Here is a 23,624-nt window from a genome sequence, read left to right as displayed (position 1 = left end):
GCGAAAGAAGGAGGGATTAGCAGGCTTAGGAGAACTCAAAGGTGTTTAGAAGGAGAGAGACAGAGTGTCTGATCTTTATTTAACCTCCTGATCTGATACTCAACTGAATTTCTTTCTGGTACAACTTTACTGTAAATCTAACCTATTATATCATATTGGGCGGAAGCACTTCATTTGTACTAAGTCTGGTCCGAGCTGGAAGATTGTACATGATGAAGAATCCAACACCAGTTCCCTTGATAGTTTGTTGTAACAATAAATCAATGATATCACTACTTTATGCTTTATTTCTAATTTGAGTTTTTCAAGGTTTAGCCATTTGTCCTTTTAATGTTTCACTCTGTTAAGATTTAGGAGTGCTCCTATACTTTCCCCCCTATAAGTAACTTACACTTCCTAAGATGTAACAACATTTTCTGTTTGATGTGCTAATTTGCGTAATCTACTTTTTCCAGGCCCTTTCTCATATCCCTGCAGTTTTTCAAAATCTTTTATAATGGGTCAAAACTGAAAACATATCTATATCCATGTCTATATGAATAAGACTGCCACCTTATGGGGCTTATTTGAAACTGGCTGGGCATGGCAACTGGTCCACAAGCCAATTTATGTCCAGTGCCTTGCTAAGTAAATCTGTCCCTCCGTATTACTGGGCAAACCAAGGGTGTTAGAAATATGTTCAGAAAGAAATTGTTATGATACTCTGAATTTTCCATAGAATGGTTAACTAAGTAATGGTTTCTGTTATCACAGCTGTTGCCATTGCTCATTGATACCATTTTGAAAGCAAAATACATCCAGGTAGAACAGAATCAGTTACTTAACATAGTACGTCAACATCAGAAACAGCTAGAAGCAGGGGGTGGAAAAAGAAAGGCAAAAAATAAGTTGTTTCCCACAGGCAAATATTCAGCAACCGTGGGAACAGGATGCTGAGTGGAATCTACACATATATAAACAACGGTGTGTAAATGCTTTTTAAAAAAATGTTTTGAAAAATACATTGAATTTGGCATAGCTCGCTGTCACCATCTAGTGTCACATTTGTATATTGCACTTTACAATACATTTAAAATGTTTTGTTTGCAGCTGTGTAGCGGAGTCCCTGGTCTAGATCAGGCCACTGGCCTGATCCAGCAGGCTCTTCTTATTTTCTTAGAAAAGATCAGTGGGTGAGGGTGTGTAGAAACTAGCCTATTATACAAACATCAATTTATATCCATGCCTCTGCTCACTGTCAGACAGTGGGGAACAGTAGGGAAAGCTCAGGTGAGTCAACGGCTTCAGATAGCGGCAGGAAGGCATCCCTGGACAGGTAATGGTTGCCAGAGTGGGCCAGGGTGCCCAAGCACATAAAGCAAAAAAAGGGGTATCAAGGGCTCTCAGGAATCTCATGGATTCTGAGGATCCTTCTGGCATTCACCTATTGAAGTAAGTCAGGGAACATATTTTGAATGAGGACTATGTTCACCATGTTGCCCCCAGAGACAGAAAAGGGTAAATGGGATAACAGAAAATCAGATGGCTCAAGGAAAGGTAAAAAAAGTTCAGGTGCAACACACCTTTGCAAATTGGTTGTCTGCCTTCTCCATTTATGTGGGGGTAGGCTTATGCAGGCAATGAAAGAGGATCTGAGGGTCTGATTAGCCTGCCTGCAGGCATACAATGGGGCCTCTCTCTGGCAGGCCCTGCTGGTCACATGCCAGGACTACCAGGTTCATTCAGATGCCTCAGGCGGCCTGGGTTTTGGGGTTTACTTCAGGGGTTATTGGTGCTCCAATCCATGGAGGGAGGAGGGAATCACTCTGATCTCACCTTCCTAGAATTATTCCCCATCCTGTAGACAATACTGAGCTAAGTGGACCAATCACCTGACAAGGTATAAGTCAGTTCTACCTGTCTATATGGTGAAGGATTTCTGTGAAGAACTGTCAAATGACAGTACAGTAACTAGTATATTTATAAATCCAAGGTAAGAATAAATAATTCGTTTTAATTCTTTGTCTGAATATACATTTGGATATATTGAGGAATGAATCATATTTAGCTGACACACAAACACAGCTGCTGACTCTAGAGGGCCAGAGCCAGTTTGAAGCATTAAGAAGGAAAACATATTGACTTAATCCAACATTCTATCCATTCAAGTGTCACTTCCATAATACTGATTTGGCATTAGATTGTTGTCATCATTACTTTATGATTAGATCAAGAGCAGAGTGGAGAACACAAATGACAGCTTTAACAAAAAAACAAAAAAAAGTCTAACTAGAAAACAAAATCAGTACTCATATAAACAATATGGTTAATTTCAAATGATTTTAAAGCACATTTATATATGTTTTCTTTTCTATCAAAGACCTATTCTGATATTTTCCGTATTTTGTTTTCCAGCAATGAATGATTTGTGAAATCATTTTGGCTAGTCCTATTGGTACCGTCCCTGCCTATTACAACCTTTGTATGAATGTGGCTACTCAGGGACTACTACTCTTTCTCTCCCCCCCCCCCCCAGTTCTGCTAATGACATCAGTGAAATCTGCAAAGGTGGGGGGGTTTACGTGTGTGAAAGAACCTTAGAATATTTATACTTATTAATTTTTTGAATGCGTTAATAACAAATTTGTTAATTTGGATTTCAACACATTTAACTTTGTTCCTAATTAACAAAGGAAAAAAAAGAAAAAAGGATTAAATGCTCCCATAAGGAATATTGCTTTCAGTTGCATGTGGAAGGAATTGCTCCCATCACTTGACCAACATAATCAACAGGTTGCGGGGGTGGGGAGGGGAGACAGCATACTAGACTGCCAGAACTACTTCAGGAATATTCACTACTTCAGCATAATAAGGCATACCAAGCTAAAACAGACTCTCTTCAAGTACAGTATGAATTATAAATTGCTGCCTGTTTAATCAATTATACTTTAATGCTTTCAAAGTTGTTTGAATATCCAAGGCTAACAAATGCTAATCTTATACTGGTCTAATAAAATTGGGGTTTCATCTCTCTCACACACCCACACACAATTTTACACACTCTATAATGATAAAAATAACCACAAAGAGCAAATATCTAATGCAATAAAAACAACAACACTGCCTTAATTCAAGTAAAAGGTAAAGGTAAAGGACCCCTGACAGTTAAGTCCAGCCACAGACAACTCTGGGGTTGCAACGCTTATCTCACTTTATAGGCCAAGGGAGCTGGCGTTCGTCCACAGACAGTTTTTCCGAGTCAGGTGGCCAGCATGACTAAGCCGTTTCTGGTGCAACGGAACACCGAAACCAGAGCAGTGCACGGAAACGCCATTTATCTTCCCGCGGGAGCGGTACCTATTTATCTACTTGCACTTTGACGTGCTTTTGAACTGCTAGGTTGGCAGGAGTTGGGACCAAGCAACTGGAGCTCACCCCGTGGCGGGGATTCGAACCGCTGACCTTCTGATCGGCAAACCCAAGGCTCAGTGGTTTAGACCACAGCGCCACCTGCGTCCCTTTTAATTCCGTTAGCATACAATTTTTTCCAGCAGGAGGCAAAGGTCCAAGTAGCTAAGAGGTTTACATACATTTAGCATTTCGACCTGCTTTTTTCACAATACAATTCCCCAACAACTGAGCTGCCAACATATGAGAGCTCAGTGGTGCATCTGCAGAAAGCTCACTTACAGGATGCCTGCAGAGGGAATAGCAAGACATGTGCAAGCATCATAGCCAAGACACCAAGTAACTCCCTCATGAGATCTGCAGGAATCATCCAAAAGTGTCTCCTGCCCTCATTCACTTAGAATGAGAATGCAATTCTTCAGTATTTCTAATACGCTCCTTTTTAAATGTTGTGTATACTTAAAAAATATGAACATACTGTTTCTCTGGAGAATATTATGATTTCTCCACATTGTAGATTTATGTAACATACCCTTTTAAAGAACCAGGGACTTAAATTCAAGTCACAGAATATTTTCTTTTTTTAAAAAAAGAACAAAACTTTAGCTGAAGTCTTTATTTTCTGCAAGCGCCCATAAAACGAACATTTTAAAATTGAGTTCCTAGAAATATTTCCTTTGTAAGGCATTGAAATGAAATGCCTGACATCTGTTTCGCATTAAATCCATTAGAGATTGCTTGAAATAATGTACACAGCAATTATCTGCTAACAATGCTGCATAGCTATTAGCATACTAAGATGCTGCCCTATGACCCATGAAAGTGAGGGGTACTTGCATGTACTCATATTTAAGTTGCATTCATAAGACCATGTGGGCATGTATTAAATGCTGTAGAATCCTGTGGCCGTTGCTTCCCAGCAAGCTACTAGCCAGACACATGTAGCTGCTGCCAGGTTCATGATCCAACTTTTGTCAAGGCACTGCACAAAACTCCTTTTTTGCAGCCATGCACCAAAGGAAGAATTTTGTGTCTGGTGGTAGAAACATCTGCTCATTTGCCAAAGCTGGCAAACCTAACTACATATGTAAATACTGATGTGAATAGACCCTTTAAGTCTTTTTCTTCCAATAAGCCAATAAATGTAGCTTAGGTCAGTGAAAGCCGCTGAGTAACGTACTGCTGTGTTAGGCAGGAGAGAAAAACTGAGGAAGTCGGAACTACTTCCCAAATATCTTTGGTCCTGCCTGTGTCAGCTGACAAAATATGTCCCACTTCATTGGCTATGGGGTTCCATGAAGTGATCAGGGCGCTTTCTCCAACCCCAATTTCCTGTGTTCCTCAATGTGTTTTCACACATATCCAGTATGTTAATAGATTTGTGAATCATACCGTGCTATAATCTTGACTTTCTAAACAGCAACAGCTTTAATCAAACTAAGATGTCTTTCTAGTTGGGATTTAAATTCATCCATAAATAAGCCAGTCTTTTTTAATGGGAAAACAGAGTCTACAAAAAAAGTGTGTGTGTGAAGTCAGATGAATACTAAATTTTAAAATTGCTTAAGAAGAAGACATGCTTACAAAACCTGTTCTTTGTCACTGATAAATGTTTCACCAAGACTTCTGATCTCCTAAGACAAATGCATCATAAATTTATATGGGCATGCTTTAAAAATACAACAGATAAACTAAAGTTAAATTAGACAGATTTCATGGCTAAAATAGCTGTGATTCAATAGAATGTGATTCAAAATGTATTATTTAGCCAAGAATAATATTTTAGTTATAAAAAAGCAATAGACTGAAAAATCTAATTATCTAAAGATAAACAAATACAATTCATGCAATATGTAAAGGGTGCATTTATAATTAATAGTGAACATTGTAATTGCAAGTAAAATCATTTGCATAATTTACAAGTAAATAAATGGATGTTTAATGGTCTTATAATAAAATATAAAAGAAGTTATATTGCTTTTGCATCCAATAAAATTAATGCACACTATCTATATGAATGAAAGATGTTGATTTCTGTGTGCATTAATAGAATCCGCTTATTTTTAAAATAGAGCTAAAAAGACAGCCATTTAAAAGAAATGTAACATATGAAGAAACTATTATTATATATGATCAAAAATTCAGTGCCATATTTCAATAACACATATATCAGGCCAGCAGCCATTGCTTTGCAGGTTGGCTATTACTTCATCATATCAATTCTTTACTGTATTGAATTTATCGCTCATATATAATTGAAAGCACACTGTCTTCAAACAAAGCTCTTTGTTTCCATACAAGAAGACAAATTGTCCAAAGACCCATACAGCATACAGACGTACAGCAGAATCTTGATGAACATAATAAAAAAAATAGTACCCACCTATATTACTATGAATAAAAAAAGGTAAAAGACCCCTGGATGGTTAATTCCAGTCAAAGGTGACTATGGGGTTGCTTTCAGGCCAAGGGAGCCGGCGTTTGTCCACAGACAGCTTTCTGGGTCATGTGGTCAGCATGACTAAACCGCTTCTGGCGCAACAGGACATCGTGGTGAAAACCAGAGCACTGTGGTCTAAACCAATGAGCCTCTTGGGCTTGCCAATCAGAAGGTCAGCGGTTCGAATCCCTGTGACAGAGTGATCTCTTGGTCACCTTTGACTGGACTTAACCGTCCAGGGTGTCCTTTACCTTTTTTTTTTTTTTACTATGAATAACATGCTAGATAGAAATCTAACCTGATGACTACATAACTATCCTAGTAAAATTGCTCTTCCTGGTCTGTGTTGACAAGTTCAACCAAAATGTACCCAAAGATAACTATGACTTGTAAACAATGCAGTGCTAAGTTATGTATCCCGTCAGCGCAATGATGTACATTTCTGAAAAGGAACTTTCCTCCCCACCACAAAAATGTGTCCCTGTACCTCCCGCTGAGCAGATTTGGGGAGGAAACAGAGTACTGCTATGCAATCATAAATCCTTGTGCTGCTGGGAACTGCACTGGAAACAAGCCTTGCAGTCCAATGCTTTCATGTAGGTTTATGGGAATTAATCTTGAGTATGAGTCCTGCCACGCTTGGGCATGGAGTGACAGATGAAGAGGAGGGGGGAGAAGAAGAGGAAATGGCTCTGAGACTGAGGAACAGAGGTCAGAAGACGCAGGTACTTCTATCTTCCAGTAAATGGCTGTTCTGGATGGGGAAGCAGGGCTCCTCACTCCCTTCCCAACTCAGGGGGACAGAAGAGCACCAATGGAATCTGGGGAGGGCCTTAATTGTTCAGGGTGCAGGAACCAGTGTTTGAAGTTATTTTTTGGGCAGGGGAGGGGAGCCTGTTCACCCAGGATCTAGCGACGTTTTCATCATTTGGAACAGACACATCCTCCCCAACACAATGCAGGTCTGGATGATCACAATTCTCACAACACTCTCACAAGGCACAGGGGGTTTGTGAGTAAGCCAACCTTCACATTTAAAAGCTTGGGAGGTCGGTGTGCTGACCTACTGGAATGACTTCATTGCTTCTGTCATCCTTGTCCTGATCTTGGACTCCCTAAACTTGGGCTGCTGCTTCTATCTAGCCCAGCTAAGATTGCCTTTCCTTCACCTAGCCTGAAAGTTGCTGGTGCACACCTTTACTCTGCCTCAGTAAAGATATCTTCTGTACTCTTAAGTTGCTCTAAACAGGAGGTAGGACAATATGGATAGGATTTTTTCCCTGAAAATTACTTGAGTCATGTCCCCTGCCTCAAGGTACCATAGCTGCCCTCAAGCAAACCCTTCTCCCCAAATGAGTTCTCACATTAGGATGACCTGGAGGCCTGGGCAGCGGTGGAACAAGCCAATTGGGCGCCTGGGGGTGGCGTGTGTGCCCTGCACCCAGGGGGCGGGGCAGGGTGAGCCAGGGCAGGACGCTCCGTGGGGCCGCTGAGGAGTCTGCCTGCCTCCTCCCACTCAGCTGCCCTACAGCTGAGGGGGAGGCGGTGGACGGACCATTTGGGGCAGCACAGAGCCTGCAGGTGCCCAAGCCACTGCGTCACTCTCAGGAGAGACGCGTGGCTCGGCCCCACGGTGAGTGTCACCCAGCATTTTGTCACCCCCCTCAGTGGTGACACCCAGGATGGCCTGCCCCTACTGCAACTGCACCAGCCTTCCTCTGCTCCTGGGCCCGGGTATTACAAGAAAGTCCTAGATCAGGCTCGATTTGCAAACACTTTATGGAGCTCAGATTCCAAGTGATGCCCATGGCGGCCTTGGGTGGCCATTACAATAGGGTTCCATATGATGACAGACTCTGCATATGTAGCCAACCACAGGCGGAAAACATACATTACTTGCTCATCTGCCCTTTGTATAGGGATACAAGAGATCAATTCCTGAAACCTTTGCTAATTCCTGGAAGCAGGCCATGGCAAAAATGGTTCACTTTCTTTTGAGGGACGCTAACAGATTTATTTATACATAAATTGGCACTTTATGCTCTGGCTGCAAGAAAGATAAGGAGAGATGGACATTATTGTAACAAGTTGTGCTGGTGATCTGGAGGCATAATGGAAGTTAAGCTGGGTAAGAGATAACAGATGACACTTATAAACTCTGATGCCCTTTCTTTAAACACTTGATGCCTTGTATTATGTAATTATTGTTTGCAGTTTGCCAAATTGTAATAAAAATTTTATGGCCTTTGGTTAATACAGTAAACCTATTGATGATCTCAGTAGTTGCAAACACAATGCAACTTTTGTGAGTTATCATACTGGGGTAATGGGGCATGCATGTGATTTGAGAACAGGAGCAGGCTACCTATTTGGTGAATAATAGACTCCCATAGCTGCATAACCAAGTGGTATCTACAGATTCCACTTGACTCTGTTAAATACCAGTGCTAATATTTTGCTTTTCATTTTCTTTTATTGACAGGTGAAACCATTAAACAGAGAATTAATTTTTTGGGGATGTCCGTGGAGGAACTAATTAGCAATGTAACACACAAGCATGGGAAAACAACATAATTCAAATTGCAAAAATCAGTGACTATTAAGGTTGATTCACTTTGCTAACTATTAAACCAAAATGTTAATGTTTGTTTGAATCATAATAACTAGTGTTTTTGTTTAAAATGGTGATAGAGACTTGCATGCAGCCAAACAAAATATAACTGTATTCGTTAATTTTTTTGTTATTGTTTATATGGTGTGTGTGTTGCTTTTGGCTTACCATAAATGTTAAGTTGGACAATACAGTGATGTAGAGTATGATCCTTCCTAAATAGGCATAGCCCTAAAGACTTGTCTTGGCTAAGACTAAGACAACCAGGAAAGGGAAGAGTTCACATGCTAAGTGTTATTGTTCACAATATTGTGAGCAAAAGTTGGGTGAGATTAAAGGTAAAGGTAAAGGGACCCCTGACCATTAGGTCCAGTCGTGACCGACTCTGGGATTGCAGCACTCATCTCGCTTTATTGGCTGAGGGAGCAGGCATACAGCTTCTGGGTCACATGGCCAGCATGACTAAGCCGCTTCTGGCGAACCAGAGCAGCGCACGGAAACGCTGTTTACCTTCCTGCCAGAGCGGTACCTATTTATCTACTTGCACTTTGACGTGCTTTCGAACTGCTAGGTTGGCAGGAGCTTGGACAGAGCAACAGGAGCTAGGTGAGATTTGGGACACACAAAATGTATAAGAGAGAGGGCTACTTGTCTGGAGAGCATGATGAAGCAAAATATAGAATATCTTTTCTAATTTGTATTAGCGCTGTTACATATGAGGCTAAGTTTCTGAGGGGGATTTGTAATATTGCCTATTAACAAATAGCAGAACAACAAGTACATGGTTCAGAGAGTGGTAAGGTAAGGGTATGAAAATAAGACTCAGACTCAAGGCAGGATATGTGGATGAGGGGCAAGGAAGGATTATTTCATCTCTTGCTAAAGGGAGCTGTGCTTAACAACGCCTATTCATTTATTACATGACTGTTATTTTAGTCTTTAAACCCTGCAGTGGATTTTTAATTTTTTTTAAAAAGTTCTGTTTCTGTCTTGGTGAGGCTTTACTGACCAGATGTTTGTGAGTTTGCTCCTGAACTAAGTAGTAGTTTCCATTCTGGAAGAACCATCTTCAAGTTCAGTGGATCAAACATAAATACATGTGTCCCGCTGCAGCACCAGCCACAGTGAAGTATCTTTCTTTCCATTGTTTTCCTGATGAGGCAGGTCACTGTGTGGTCTTGGTAAGCCTTTTCAACAATAGGGATAAAGTCCTTTGGGGAGATGTTCCATTAATGTGCAGGTATTAGAAGCAACTCCTGAAGCAATTTATTGTTTTGTGATTGGTTCTTTTTGTGGATTAATCACTGCATCTTGTATTATAAGGTTGCGTGATTGGCATGATTAGAGCCTGAGGGAAGTCTTCTAACTTTTGACAAAGCTACCTACTAAGGTGTGCTGCTGTCTGCTTTCTTTCACTATCTACATTTATTATTTCAACTGCCATTTCTTTTTTTCTTTTTTTAAAAAGAGTAACATGACTTCCTTCCACTGCTAATGTTCTTTAAAAAGTTACCTCCCATTTGAGCTATAGTGGGGAAAGAAATTGTAGATGACAAGGAAGACATTGGCAAGGAAAAAAGAGGGGACAGAAGTAGAAATGAAGATACAGCCACAGTGGCTGTTAAACAAAATATTAACGGCAACTCAAGTAATGCTCAACATGAGAGCCAACAACATCATTGACTGTGGTGGCATCCACAGAAAGGCACACAGGTTCAGTCTTGTCTGTTCCCCACTGCCTACTTCATGCCACTGTGTAGCACACTGGGGAAGGGAACCAGGTTTCAGTGCTGTCAATTTTCTTCCATGCATAAAAAGGGATCTCCAACTGGTGTGGCCATCAAACCCAGGTCAAATCCCCAATCCACAGTCTCAAAGTTTTCCAGACCCTACCACAAATTGATTCAAAAACAGAAACAAGGGGTGAAACTGAAAAATAAATCACATTTAGTTCCATTACCAATGTGGTCTCCCTTGTTATTACTAAAATAACATGCACATGGTTTAAGCAACTGACAGACAAAGGTGCAAGGATGAGACGCAAGGAAGCTTTCTCTTACAATAGTAAACAGAAAATTCAAAGTTCCAGTGAGAATCCCTAGGTTTGCAGATACACCTTACTCATTTCTTCTTTAATCTCACTACTAACACTCTCTTCACGGAACCCACTATTTTCTGTCCACATGTTTACCTGGATTATTTATCTTCTCACATATTTATATGTGCAGGAAGGACATGAAATAGGTACTGCTGCAATGTGATTTCTTACATACTTAACTGTAAGGGTAATGAACAAAATCTAATTGTAAATGTAATGAACAATGCAAAAAAAACAGCAACAAACCCAGCATATAATTCACTGTGCAAGGAGAAAAAAGAGGCTGCTGAATTCCAACTTTTTCATGTGACATGAAACATAGGACAAAACTATGCGGTCAACAAGCAGGATGGAATATTGGTGATTTGCACATTCTGCTTGGTAAAGCATAATTGATGTCACCAAAATTACATAGTGAAGCAGCAAACCATATTACTGTATAGACAAGACCTGCTTCCTAACTTCACCCACTACATAAAATGATAACAGAAGTTCCCAAACACTTCAGGGACATATTGACAAACTTCTTCCTAATCAACCTAGCTTGAAGATGTAAAGATAATAACCAAAGTTAAAATGCATGTCTGGACTCAGCAGAATACAGCCCCATGCCCACCCAAACTTCAGTCACAAAGTAGACCAACATGATGCCATTTGTTCAATACCAAAGCGCTGGAGGCATTTTCTGATGTCTACAAATCATAATTTTATGGCAGTTAACATTCCCCTCCCACAACACTAGTGAATGGGGATAGTCATTAAGAATGCTAGAGTTTAAGGCAATGAAAGAGAATGGGAGATATGGGAATATTGTTTATTTAGGAACAGCCGTCTTGTTCATTGTAGAAGAGAACCAGTGAACAGATGGCTGTAGATCTGAGTGCTATGATGGATCTCAAAAGATACTGAATTGATTTTGTTGCAGAATTCTTTAATGTGCAAAACTGCACAAATGTACTCTTATTAATAGAGGATATAACTGTTCAGTAATTATCCGTTTACATGCAAATTGGAAACCACAAAAGTGGAATTTCTACAAAAAATTCATCCTACCGAAAGGATTGTTCCCTGCTTTAGAGTAAATAGCTAATGATTGTGTGTGTGTGTGTGTGTGTGTGTGTGTGTATGCATGCTTTGACTCATTAACTGATTCTTGAAAACTCTCCTTGTTAGTTTTCTTAAACATGCCTTTTATTAAACTTCAACCACAAATATTAATACATTAAATATATGAAAGCATGATATGCAATAAATAACTATAATAATAGGAGAAAGGAAAAACTAACTACATTGTTTTATATAATAATCATTGGCTGCACCGAAAAAGTACCTTCCTTTTTTTCCCCAAAACCTATGAAACCAAAAAAGGACAAGAATGGTAAGGAGCGTTGAATTGGTGATCCAAATGAGGAATCATGTATAGGACCAGAAAATGGGGAATGCCTTAACTCATGACTGCATCTGGCAGGAGTGCATTTATATTCTGGGAGAGACTCCACAAATGAGATACAGTGGTACCTCGGGTTACATACGCTTCAGGTTACACACGCTTCAGGTTACAGACTCCGCTAACCCAGAAATAGTACCTTGGGTAAAGAACTTTGCTTCAGGATGAGAACAGAAATTGTGCTCCGGCGGCATGGCAGCAGCGGGAGGCCCCATTAGCTAAAGTGGTGCTTTAGGTTAAGAACAGTTTCAGGTTAAGAACAGACCTCCGGAACGAATTAAGTACTTAACCCGAGGTACCACTGTATAGAGAAACTAGGATGCCATGGGTTTCTGTTTAGGTACTGGATTTGTTGCAAGGGACATATTTTGAGTGAGCTTGTACATGATCATGGTCACCCAAATTTTATTTAGCTATTATTAAGGTGTTATTAAGCCACTGGTAGGCTGATAGGAATTTCCAGTTCCTGTCTGCAAAAAGTTTGTTGCAAACCAAATTGTTGGAAGATATCTTTATGAATGTAGCAAGAGTCACCTTGCACACACTTGAGGGTTAACATATGCTTACAATAAATTTATTCCCATGCGTAATAAATATTTATTGTCCTTCATGGGATTTACCTATGAGCACAGGACTTAATGTTATTATTACTTTATTTATTTACTTAATTTGTAAACTACTTTTCAACTAAAAAAAAAAAGATTTCTCAATAAGGTTTACAAGCCGCATGTCAAACCCACAGAGTAAATATTGCTATAAACAATTAGATGGGCATGTGGGTAAGAAACAAGGTTGTTATCATCGCCACATAAAAAGTTTATTATAAGTAAATAGGAACCTAACAAGACAAAATAGGATTTATCTCATTTTGTTAATTTTTTGTAACCTGCTTGGAATATTTATTTTATATAAAAAAGCAACCTTGAATTGCAGTGATTGGTGCAGATTCCCTTTTGATCCCAATTTGCATATGGGTAGTGCCACATCCATATGGATTTGTCTAATGCAATTTTACAAAATCCTCATCACATGAAATGAGAGAGAGTGTTCATTTTTAATAGGTGCTCAGGAGAGACAATGCACACTATAAAAAGTCTATTTATACTATTATCACTTATTTTGCTTCCTCTTGGCCAGCTTTTTACTCGCTTACCTGCCTTATTTTTCCCATTTCCAACTCAGTATCTAATGAAGTAGGTTTGTGTCTATGAAAGTGTCTGGCTGTTTTTAAAAAGTCCCTGGATGCCGTCAAATAGTTTTCTTTCTAAACCTTACCATAATCATTATCTCAATCATTATTGTAAACAGAGAAGCAAGAAAATAAGTAGTACATGCATTTCCAGATGTATCAATACGGCTTGCTAACATCCCCTATTTTCATTCAATATTCCATACTTATTTTGGTTTTGGTCATTATTTATACTCTATACAACAGAAATAACCTGTAGCGATGACTATAATTGAGTGACGCAGCTGGTGCTGCAGAATATGAAATAAGAAGACTTGAAGAGAGTGCAGGTTGGTGGTGCAATTTGGATGTGTCATGTCACAGCAGACTTGTGTAGAACAACAATGCCAGCTAGGCCCTGTAAATGGCTGCATCAACCACTACAAAAAACAAACAAACAAACAAAAAACCCAGCCCACCTTTTGTGCATGGATCACACTGTTTTCAGAAAATAAAGTTGCTTTTAAGTATTTTCTTATGAAAAAAATAATAATGTGCTGCCCAAATGAAGACAAACTATCAAAAAGTTTTGTGCAATGGGAGGGCAAATGTAGTATATTATTTCTCCTAGAAACCTCCCTGCTTATAAGCTTCAACTAGATGAAAGGAGGTAAGATAGTTGATAAACTGGCATCTCCTCCTAGTCTGACCAAAAACATAAGCCCAGCAGCTAGGATAGACAGAGGAGGGGTTGGCACATGGCACATGCATTAACTATAACACAGAGGCAACATTTTCCAGATATTCTGAATTAGTGTGCCCTAGAACAGTAGATCATGGAATCAGCCATGTATAATCCTAAGTGATTTCAAAGACCTGATGGAAGAAATGTTATGACAAGAAACATCTACTGCAGCACTATCAAACTCAAAAGGGGAGATAACATTAAACTGAATTCTAAATGGTGGTCAGAACCTAGAACAAGGTGTTAATTTTGTTGAATTCATTGGAAACAGTGACCACAACGTTATCAAATTTAATTCATACGAACAATTCCCAAGGAAGGACAACATTATTTGACTTCAAAGCATGAACTTCTAAAAAAAAATATTAGGGGCTTGGTAAAAAGGAAGTTGAATTATGGTGCTGGAGGAGACTCTTGAGAGTCCCATGGACTGCAAGAAGATCAAACCTATCCATTCTTAAGGAAATCAGCCCATAGTGCTCACTGGAAGGACAGATCATGAAGCTGAGACTCCAATACTTTGGCCACCTCATGAGAAGAGAAGACTCCCTGGAAAAGACCCTAATGTTGGGAAAGATGGAGGGCACAAGGAGAAGGGGATGACAGAGGACGAGATGGTTGGACAGTGTTCTTGAAGCTACTAGCATGAGTTTGACTAAACTGCGGGAGGCAGTGGAAAACAGAAGTGCCTGGCGTGCTCTGGTCCATGGGGTTACGAAGAGTCGGACACGACTAAACGACTAAACAACAACAACAAAAAGGAAGTTGAAAGAACAGTCAACTTCCTAGAACATTTGGGAGTTATTCAAAATTGAAACAGCTAGAATGTATGCTCCAGATCAGGACAGTTACCACCAAATCCAAGAGGACTGCAACATGGCTAAAGTGATTAAAGAAGGTAATGGAGAGAACAGGAATAAAGAGTTTTCAAAACTGATGAATTAGCCTTAGGAATAAGCAGTGAGGTGATCGGCTTTGCTGATGACAACTAATTGTTCGAGGTGGTTAGAACAAAGGATTGCAATGAGCTTCAAAATGAATGTCAAAGACTGCCAGACTAGGTGAATGGGCAATAAAATGTTAAATGTGGTTAATGTAAGTAATTGTAACACATTGGGGCAAAAACATGTACCCTAATTTCACATATACACTGATGCAGCAGTTTACCAAGAAAGAAATATTTGGTTCGTAGTAGATAGATTCAGAACAGACAAAAGGAAATATTTATTCAGACTGCACATAATAAAACTATGGATTTCACTACCATAAGATGTGATGGCAAGCTAGCGACTTACTCAAAGGCTTTAAAAGGGGATTATACAAATTCGTGGAGGATAAGATTATCAGTGGCTACCATTTGCTGGGAAACAGAAGCAGGAGAGAGTTATCACCCTACAATCAGGTTGGCCACTGTGGGAAACGAGATGCTACACTACACTGGCCTTTGATTTCATCTAGCACAACTCTTATATTTTTAAACAGCGTCTCCCCCCCCCCCCCCGTTTCTGCATCACTGCTGCTTTGCAAGGAAACTGTTCTTCTCGCAGTACACACACACACACACACACACACACACACACACACACGGTTGTGATAGGGGAAACACCACAGAGTACAGAGCATCATGTGTAGTTTGAAGCTTACTCACTTCATATTCCTCCTTGAATCCATAGCCTTCTGCACATTTCATCTGCGTAATGTGCTGCAGCAAATCGGCGACACGGATGGCTGGATGGAGTTGTCCTGTTTGGTATGGCACATCCACAGGGTCTCGCTTCTTGTAGGTGTGTGACTGGACCAAGCTGCTTGTGTCACTGCCCATTGTGTGAGTTTCATCTAGGAAAAGAACACTGAATAATATACCAGCTATTTCCAGTTTTCCACAGAAGTATATGATACATTGCCTTTATGAGATGGCATCTGACACCAACAGAATTTTCTATCATCACTATTTGGTGGGCTAAACCATTATGAAAATAAACTCAATTGAGTAATTTACTCGGGGAGTTATCAAGATATATTGGAAAGAGGGGGCTCTATTGGTTTACAATGAAAAGCACTGTATAGTCCATACTGTACGTTTGTTTATTTAGCTGTACTAATAAATTCTTTAGGTGTTTAGTTGTAAATGGTGCAGAAGTTTCAGGCTGAAACTTCATCAAGTCCCAGTAATATAAAAAAAGGACTTGAGTGTTTTCTGGATTAGTAAACTTTTTATTTTCTCTTTCACAGTGATTCAGGACATGTTAGTGAAAGCAAAATTTTTAATGCATAAAATGATATGGGTTATTAAGCCAGGAGAAAAATGGAAATGTAGATTGGATACAACACTAGGAAAGAAAATACACAAGGATAAATGCAAGGAGTAGTTTGATTTGGGTTAATGCTTTGACTGAATTTAGCATGCTGCAGTTTCAAATAAGCAATATATCATGGGCCATCACATAAGGCATGAAATGTTATATGTCAACTGACATGCAAGCCAACACACAACATAACCCCAACTAGGTTGGTCAATACTGGTATGAAGCAAACAATCACCCACCCCCTCCACACCTCTTCAAGGGGGCAAATGGGCAACTTACCATTTATTGGCACTTATCAGGAGAAAAAGAGGAGGAGGAGAAGAAAAAGGAAACAGGCCATAAGCAACAGTACTGCAGTAATAATTACAGGTATTTTTATGTTTGTAATTAAGTGTCTCCAGCTTGGTTTCCTAGCAAAGCAACTAAATATATTATAAAGGGTAGTGTAGAATAGCCAATATAATTATCTCTCCCCCCACCCCACTTTACTAGGTTGGGGTGGCACTATGTTACAAAAAGAAGAGGGTGGGGGAAACCTAAAACTGAAAACCATGTCTCATCATAGCTTTCCCTCCCCCACTCTAAGCAACAATTTTTAAGATATGTTTGTATCTGCCACAATGCTGTTATTTAAACAAGCCTATCATCTTACTAAGCTAGAGAGTTTCTCACAAAAAAGCAGGCATATTTCAGCTGGCATTTCCCTATTCAAGTATTAAAATAGCAGCCCATTACATCATGTGGCTCCAATGGGGCTAATTGACACCACAGTTTTTATAGGGCAAATCTCAATATATTGCCTATAAATGTTGTGTGTGCTTAGGCTGCAATCCTGTATCTACTTAACTGGGAGTAAGGCCCACTGAACTCTATGGGACTTACTTCTAAGTAGACATGAACAGATTAGCTCTGTAAGTATCCTTATATATACACCTTCATGTGACATCCTGCTGCTGGAATTTAACAGCATCTTTCTGTGGTTCACTATAAGATGACAGGGATTTCCCTGCTTGTGGTTAAACATGTACTCATCCTAATCTTCATTTTTAAATATTTGTACAGATTATAAGGCTGCAGTGCCAGAATTACATCACTATAATCTTAACATTATCTGTATGGTTTGAGAAAGGGCCTATGAAACAATGATATTGGATTCTACCCTAAGCATTAATTTACTCATATAGCAAGTTTCTGACCAGACTGTAAAAGCCTCTCTCCAGTTATATTGATGACAAGAACAGAACCAAGCTGGCCCACAGGCTCTGATCTCTAGTTAACTCACTCAATTAATCTTGCCTGGCAGTTGAGGAGCAAGAGAGGATTAGCTTAGTGAGAATAGCTATTGATGTCAGCAGCATCTTTGGCTCTTCTAGTGTGAATGGACATATGCTAGTGTTCAAGGTTCTTGTCTTCATACACAAAACCCTGAACAACATGGGTCCAGGATACCTTAAGGACTGCCTGTGCCTATAAATCCCAGCTTGATCAGTGAGAGCTTCTGGAGGAGCCCTGCTAGTTGTCGCCTATGTTTAAGAAGTTGGGCATGTAGAGTTGCCGTCTCATGCTGCAGAACACTCTTCCAGCAGAGGTCAGACAGGCATCCTCACTTTTTACTTTCAGGCATCTCTTCAAGGCTTTATGCCAAGAGGCCTATGGAGCCACTTAAAAAACTTTTGGCTCAACAGTAATCTTAATGAAACGTTTATTCTGTTTTTATATTTTACTGTAAGCATATTGTGGAAAACCGCTATCTTATGAGACAGTGGTCTATAAATACTTTCATAAATAGATAAGCACCTTCAGCTTTTCCTTCTTGTTCAGAATTCGCAACTGTCACAGCTCGATGGCTTTTCATGGTACGAATATAACAATGTAGTGTCATTATTTAGACAGAACACTCTGCAATGATGGTAGACTATCAATCTTGATAAAAAGCTTTGTGGGGGATGTGATATGTACCTACAGCTCTGCGCATGGTAGATATTTCTTCCCCTTCCTTCTCTGAGGGCTTCCAGGTGCATGCTTGCTGCAGCATGTGTACAAAAGTGGTTTGGGGTGGTGTTGCAGAGGGAAAGCAATGGGCAAAGGAAACATTTAAGCATCTTTCCAAGCCAATGCTCTGCTGCTGAAAACCACTCTCCTTTCCTACTGTTTTATGGTGTTTGACACTGCCCTTGAAGTTTCACTGCAGGTCTTCTAGTTTTTGCCTAGGATAGGAAATGCTCACACTTACTGCCTTGTCACACTCTTCCCTTGTGTAAAAGAGCCCCTCAGTGTGCAAACTTTTGTACACTCACCAGACCCCATGTAGGAGTTACATTAAAAATAATTAATGTTAATTTTACTAGGGGAAACAGCATATACAAGGATTAGTCGGGATGGCATGATTATCATTGTTCTTGTTTTATATGTGGCAACAGATAGCTTCACTAATCATGTTCTGTAGATATTGACTTGGAGCCTAACTTTCCTTCCATGAACAGAAAAGAGTTCATGTTCATAGAAAATCTCATTCAGACATACTACAGCACCTCATGAAAGCTGTAGTTCCCAAACTTCTCAATCAGCTCCAGCCCTTTATAACACAGTGGGCTTTGTACCTGAAGCAAATAAGACTCTAACACCTCATAATCCATATAAAGGAAGCAATACAAAAATTACTGAACTGAAATTACTTTGGCCCAGTTATTTGAATCTTATAGTGAGGAACATAAAAGTAGTCTAATCTTACCCTGAAAACTTAGCAAAAGTCTCAAAGCCTAACGGAAAATAATATACGTAACAATTTATGTACATGAATGTAACCATTTCCCTCTTACTCTGGGCCTGCCTTAATATTTTTATACCAATACAGAAAAGCATTGTTCCTCTTAGCTAACCATTAGCAAAACTGTAATGCAAAGCACCTTGGAATGCATGGCATGAAAGGTGATATATACAAGTGTTGTTACAGTATGTTGTTGTTGAAATGGCACCTGATTACTACAAGGTGGCTAAGACACAAAACGACAAAGTAAGTAAATAAATAAAAAGAAAGAGTTGGAAGTTGATTTATGATATTTTAAAATAAATTTATGCAGAAAAATCATGGTTTTTTTTGTAACTTTAGGTTTTATTATTATTGTTAGATAAAGGTCAGGATCAAGTCCTTTGATTCAAAACCAGGTTAAGTGCAACTTTGCAGACATGCTACGTGTTCATACGTTTTTGTGTCAAATGGAACCACAGTATATTGAAGTTATTACTGCTAGCTGCCTGTCTATTTTTTAGCATTAGTATTATTATTTTCATAAGTAAGTAATTTTACAAGGGTTTTTGAAATGAAGACTTTTTTATCCGGTCTGCTTTTACTAAGTGTAGTAGACTTTCAGGTTATTGTTTTTCGTTAGAAACAGGATTTGCTGTGGTACATCTTAAAACTGGGTTGCCAAAATATGTAACAAAGCTGAAGGCTTTCTGGTCTAAAAATGTTTTGTAACATTTCAACAAGTAATCGTGGTTTATGAATTGTTCCCCAAGCCCTTAAATACTGAGAGTTTCAGAATAAAGTAGTTATACATAGGAGATGTTATAAGCCCTAGTTATTGTTTTCCAATTCCAAGGCATAGCATTTTTTAATGGGTTGTTATTCTAATGTTATTTTACATTTCATTTCCATTTGAATTACATCTCGTGTTACATCTCGTGTTACATTAACTGTAAGGAAATGTGGCTTCTCTGATCTGGTCTGTGTCAAATATATTTGCCAAAACTCACTGCTGTATAAAAATACACGGAACATGATGCAACCAAGTCCTTTAGAATTAACTGGACTTATCAGTGATTTACTTTGGTTAGACTATGCCCGCTGTAGGATCACAAAGAGCTTTTTAATATGAAAAGTTACTCCGCATGTCATAATTTAATGAACATGAAAAATCCAGCTCCCTGGTAGGTCATGAATAAACATTTTGATTTGTTCAGCTGTGGACCCAACTTGGCTGTCACTTACGGTTTCAGACAAAAATGCATGTAGTGTGGAAGGACTGCTACTACAGGCAGAAGTGTAAATGTAGCCAGGAAGTGGAGAAAAGATAAAACAGAATTTGTAATGCTAGTTCAGATTTTCAGACAGTAAATCAGGGAGAAAGGGCACAATCCTAATCCTCCATACACCACCAGGGATAATTTAGGATGTGGCGAATCTTCAGCTCATCGAGCAGGTTCCTGGCTCAATTGAGCTCAGCTGGCTTAAGCATCTAAGCAGAGTTATGCTCTGCAGGAGATACGCTGGTGTAAATCCCTCAGACTGATGGAACTTCCACTGGCATAAGCCTTGAAAAATGGGTATTCTGAGGGAATGGGGCGAGTGGAAGGGATAGGATGAGACTCATGTTGAATCCTAACTCTGTTCAGCTCCATCACGTAACCTGACAACCTGGTGGGATTTACACTGGCAAAGAGGGTGGTGTAAGTCAAACTATCTTAGAGGCTTATTTCCCCTCTGCCAGGTTTAGGCAAGCTCAGCCAGCAATAACTCCTGAATGGAGTTAGGATCTGTGTATTTTACTCTGGTTTAACTTAAGTCAGCATAAATTATGCTGGCTTCCCATTCTTAGGATTGCTCCTTAAATGATATTTACTCTTTGATCAGGAGTGGAGAACAGTGTGGGGGTTGTGGTTCCTAAATGTTTGGCAAGCAGTGCTCTGCTGATATACAGAACTCTATTCACTTTGCAGTATAAAAGCTATAATTAAGCAAGCTATTTCTGCACATGCATGTGGGGCTTTTCTGTTCCTTGCTAACGTAACTGGAAGGAATTCATAGGGCTCTGTCTGAGAGTTGCTTCACACAAATCTTTCAATGAAAGAGAGCTGTTGGACACATCCAACTTGTTCTTAAATCCATTTCCTTTCATTTGTGACAAGCTGGTTGTACGCATACATCACCATGAACTCAATTTGGTTTTCAGAATAACACTGCTAAACTATATCTACAGTGGCTTCCAAATTCACCACAATGTGGCAGATTCACAGAATGAACTGTAATGTCCTAATATTGGAGGAATTTCAGTAGGCTTCACACACCTTGTTCAAATTGGCTATGCGGATGGGCAATGGGTTTGTTGTAATCCATAGTCCTGCATGCACATAAAGTTCACATTAGGGCTGTTCAGTCATGGTGCTAAACCATAGCTGTCAACTTTTCCCTTTTCTTGCGAGGAATCCTATTCGGAATAAGGGAATTTCCCTTTAAAAAAGGGAAACATTGAGAGCTATGTGCTAAACCATGTTTCTCCCATGGTTCTCCTAACAATTATAGTGTATTATATGCATTATTATATGTGTAAGATTATACATATAAACACTATACACAAAAATAGATGCTCCACCAATGAGAGAACAAACTCATGGAGCAAGTTCTGAAAGCTGCTGCTACAGTAGCAGTCAGCAGAGGACTGAAGGGGAAGGTGTATGCTTCTCTTCACTGTAGCACCTCCTCTTTGGTTAAAGAGAACTAAAAGGTTCTATGCAAATCCATTCATCCAACTGTGGGACTTTCCAGAGATCACAAAGAAGAGCCAGTTCTGAATCTGTGATCATTGTTCCAAGGAAGTGCAAACCATATGTGGCCTGTTTGGACAAAACAACAAACTGCTTTGTTGAGAAGATAAGCAAGGATTCAAAGTTGCTAATTGCTACACATGAGCAGAGGAGAGAAGGCTACATGAACCCCAAACTTGTGCCTCCGCATTTTCATAACACCAAACCATGGTTATGTCTGAAAATATCCAGTATGAGCCCTATGTGCATGAGAGCCATGGATTACAACCAATGCCCATATCAAAGAGCTGCTTCAGATGTTATTTTTAAATCATAGTCATTATTTTAAGATATTAAAGTGTGTGTTAGACAGCAAATTGACATAAGTGTTAAAAAATGGCAAGGGTATGGGTCACTGGCAACAAAAAGAACTTTTTTGGTATACAATGTACCAATTAAAAATGAAACAATTTTTTACAGGGAAGTTCATAAATAGCCATTTTAAGGTTACTAGAAAATTTCACGGTTCCTGATTCAATGAGGAAAAATTTGCATCTTTGTTAAAAAGAAAAACAACCCTTAATTGCTAAGGTTATATTCTTAATTTTTTTTCTTATATTAAGCAAATAGCATTTCAAAACTTTACTGTACAGGAATGTACTTAAATATATCAAACAGTAAAGCATATTAGAAATCTACAAAATTTAATAGCAACGATTTCCTTTTTGTCCACTGAGAATGTCATACGTCAGAGCTAAGAGATGTGCAATGCTCTCAGGCTGTTAAAAATCACTACAAATTTCATTTGCATGGATGTTATTACATTATTATGGTGGCTGCAGCGTCATTTCCTCTGATTTATCAGATATTGTTTTCTTTGGATATCAGATAAAATGAACTTTGCTAATTATATTTCTGTGGTAATTATTCTCTTGCATTCTTTTTTTCTGAGGGGTAGGGCACAAATTAGCTCTTGAGAATTTAACACCACGGCCATAAAACAGGTAACTGGCCTAAAAGGGCTTTTTTTTACTTTGTTTTTCTGAGAGCAACTCTCCTTTCTCCCATCACACCACAAATCACTTTTGAATCTTAGTATTTTCAAAAACAGCTTATGATGCAACATGGCATGTTCCCTTGAAAACTATTTTTTAAAGCCCGCTAGAATTATTTTAGGTGCACACATGTTCTAGTGATGATCTGAAGGTGCTTTCTGCATTGCAGCCCATGTGCAGTTCAGTTCAGAAAATCCAGATTTGAGGAATTCACACCAGACTTCACATGGCAATGCTGCACACTAGTAAGAACTTACGACAGAAAGGTGCATGGGTAGAAAAAGTTAAAAAATCATTGCAAAGTCAGTGTGAAAACAAGAACTGAAATATTGGTATGAAACTCTTGCTACAGCGCATTATAGCACAATCCTATACATGTCTCCTCAAAAGCAAGCCCCACTGAGTTCAGCAGGACTTACTTGAAGGTAAGTGGGTACAGGATTGCAGCCTTATTAGATTTGCATTTTTGTTTGATTGTTTTTAAGAAAGCTGTGTGTAAATTGGGTTAGGTTAAGGTTAGTACAGTGGTAGTAGTTAAAAGCATAGCTCAGCTTTGTTGTTATATATTCCAGATACGATGATTTTTCATCTATATTTGTTATCTCAGCATGGTAAATCCATTTCCCTTCACTTTTTAATGGTTGTTTTTAGCTTTCTGATAGAAAGGTCTAAGTGCCTTTCCTTCTATAGTGCTGGTATCTTATTTTATCCCTTGTAGGATGTGGCACTTCATAAAAATTATTTTAATGTTCTGCCATTTTGATGGTCACAATAACATTTCAAGTCTTTCGGAGGCATGTCGAAAAGAAAATGAAAGTCCTGTCTGTGCTATAGGCAGCAGAGA

At 39.1% G+C, this 23,624-nt stretch overlaps 1 protein-coding gene across 12 annotated transcripts in view; it reads right to left on the bottom strand.

Moving 5' to 3' along the window:
* Nucleotides 1-23,624, bottom strand: part of PTPRM (protein tyrosine phosphatase receptor type M) — a 408,835-nt gene that overhangs the window by 57,220 nt on the left and 327,991 nt on the right. For all 12 annotated transcript variants that reach the window (XM_053396503.1, XM_053396505.1, XM_053396504.1 and 9 more), the window contains one exon: nucleotides 15,545-15,732. In XM_053396503.1, coding sequence (XP_053252478.1) covers nucleotides 15,545-15,732 — 188 coding nt within the window. The remainder of the gene's footprint in view (nucleotides 1-15,544; nucleotides 15,733-23,624) is intronic.

This window comes from Podarcis raffonei, chromosome 7 (assembly GCF_027172205.1).
Source record: "Podarcis raffonei isolate rPodRaf1 chromosome 7, rPodRaf1.pri, whole genome shotgun sequence".
In the NCBI taxonomy this organism is placed as follows: Eukaryota; Metazoa; Chordata; class Lepidosauria; order Squamata; family Lacertidae; genus Podarcis; species Podarcis raffonei.
The sequence above is the reverse complement of the archived record's forward strand: the minus strand, read 5'-3'. Positions and strand labels throughout refer to the sequence as shown.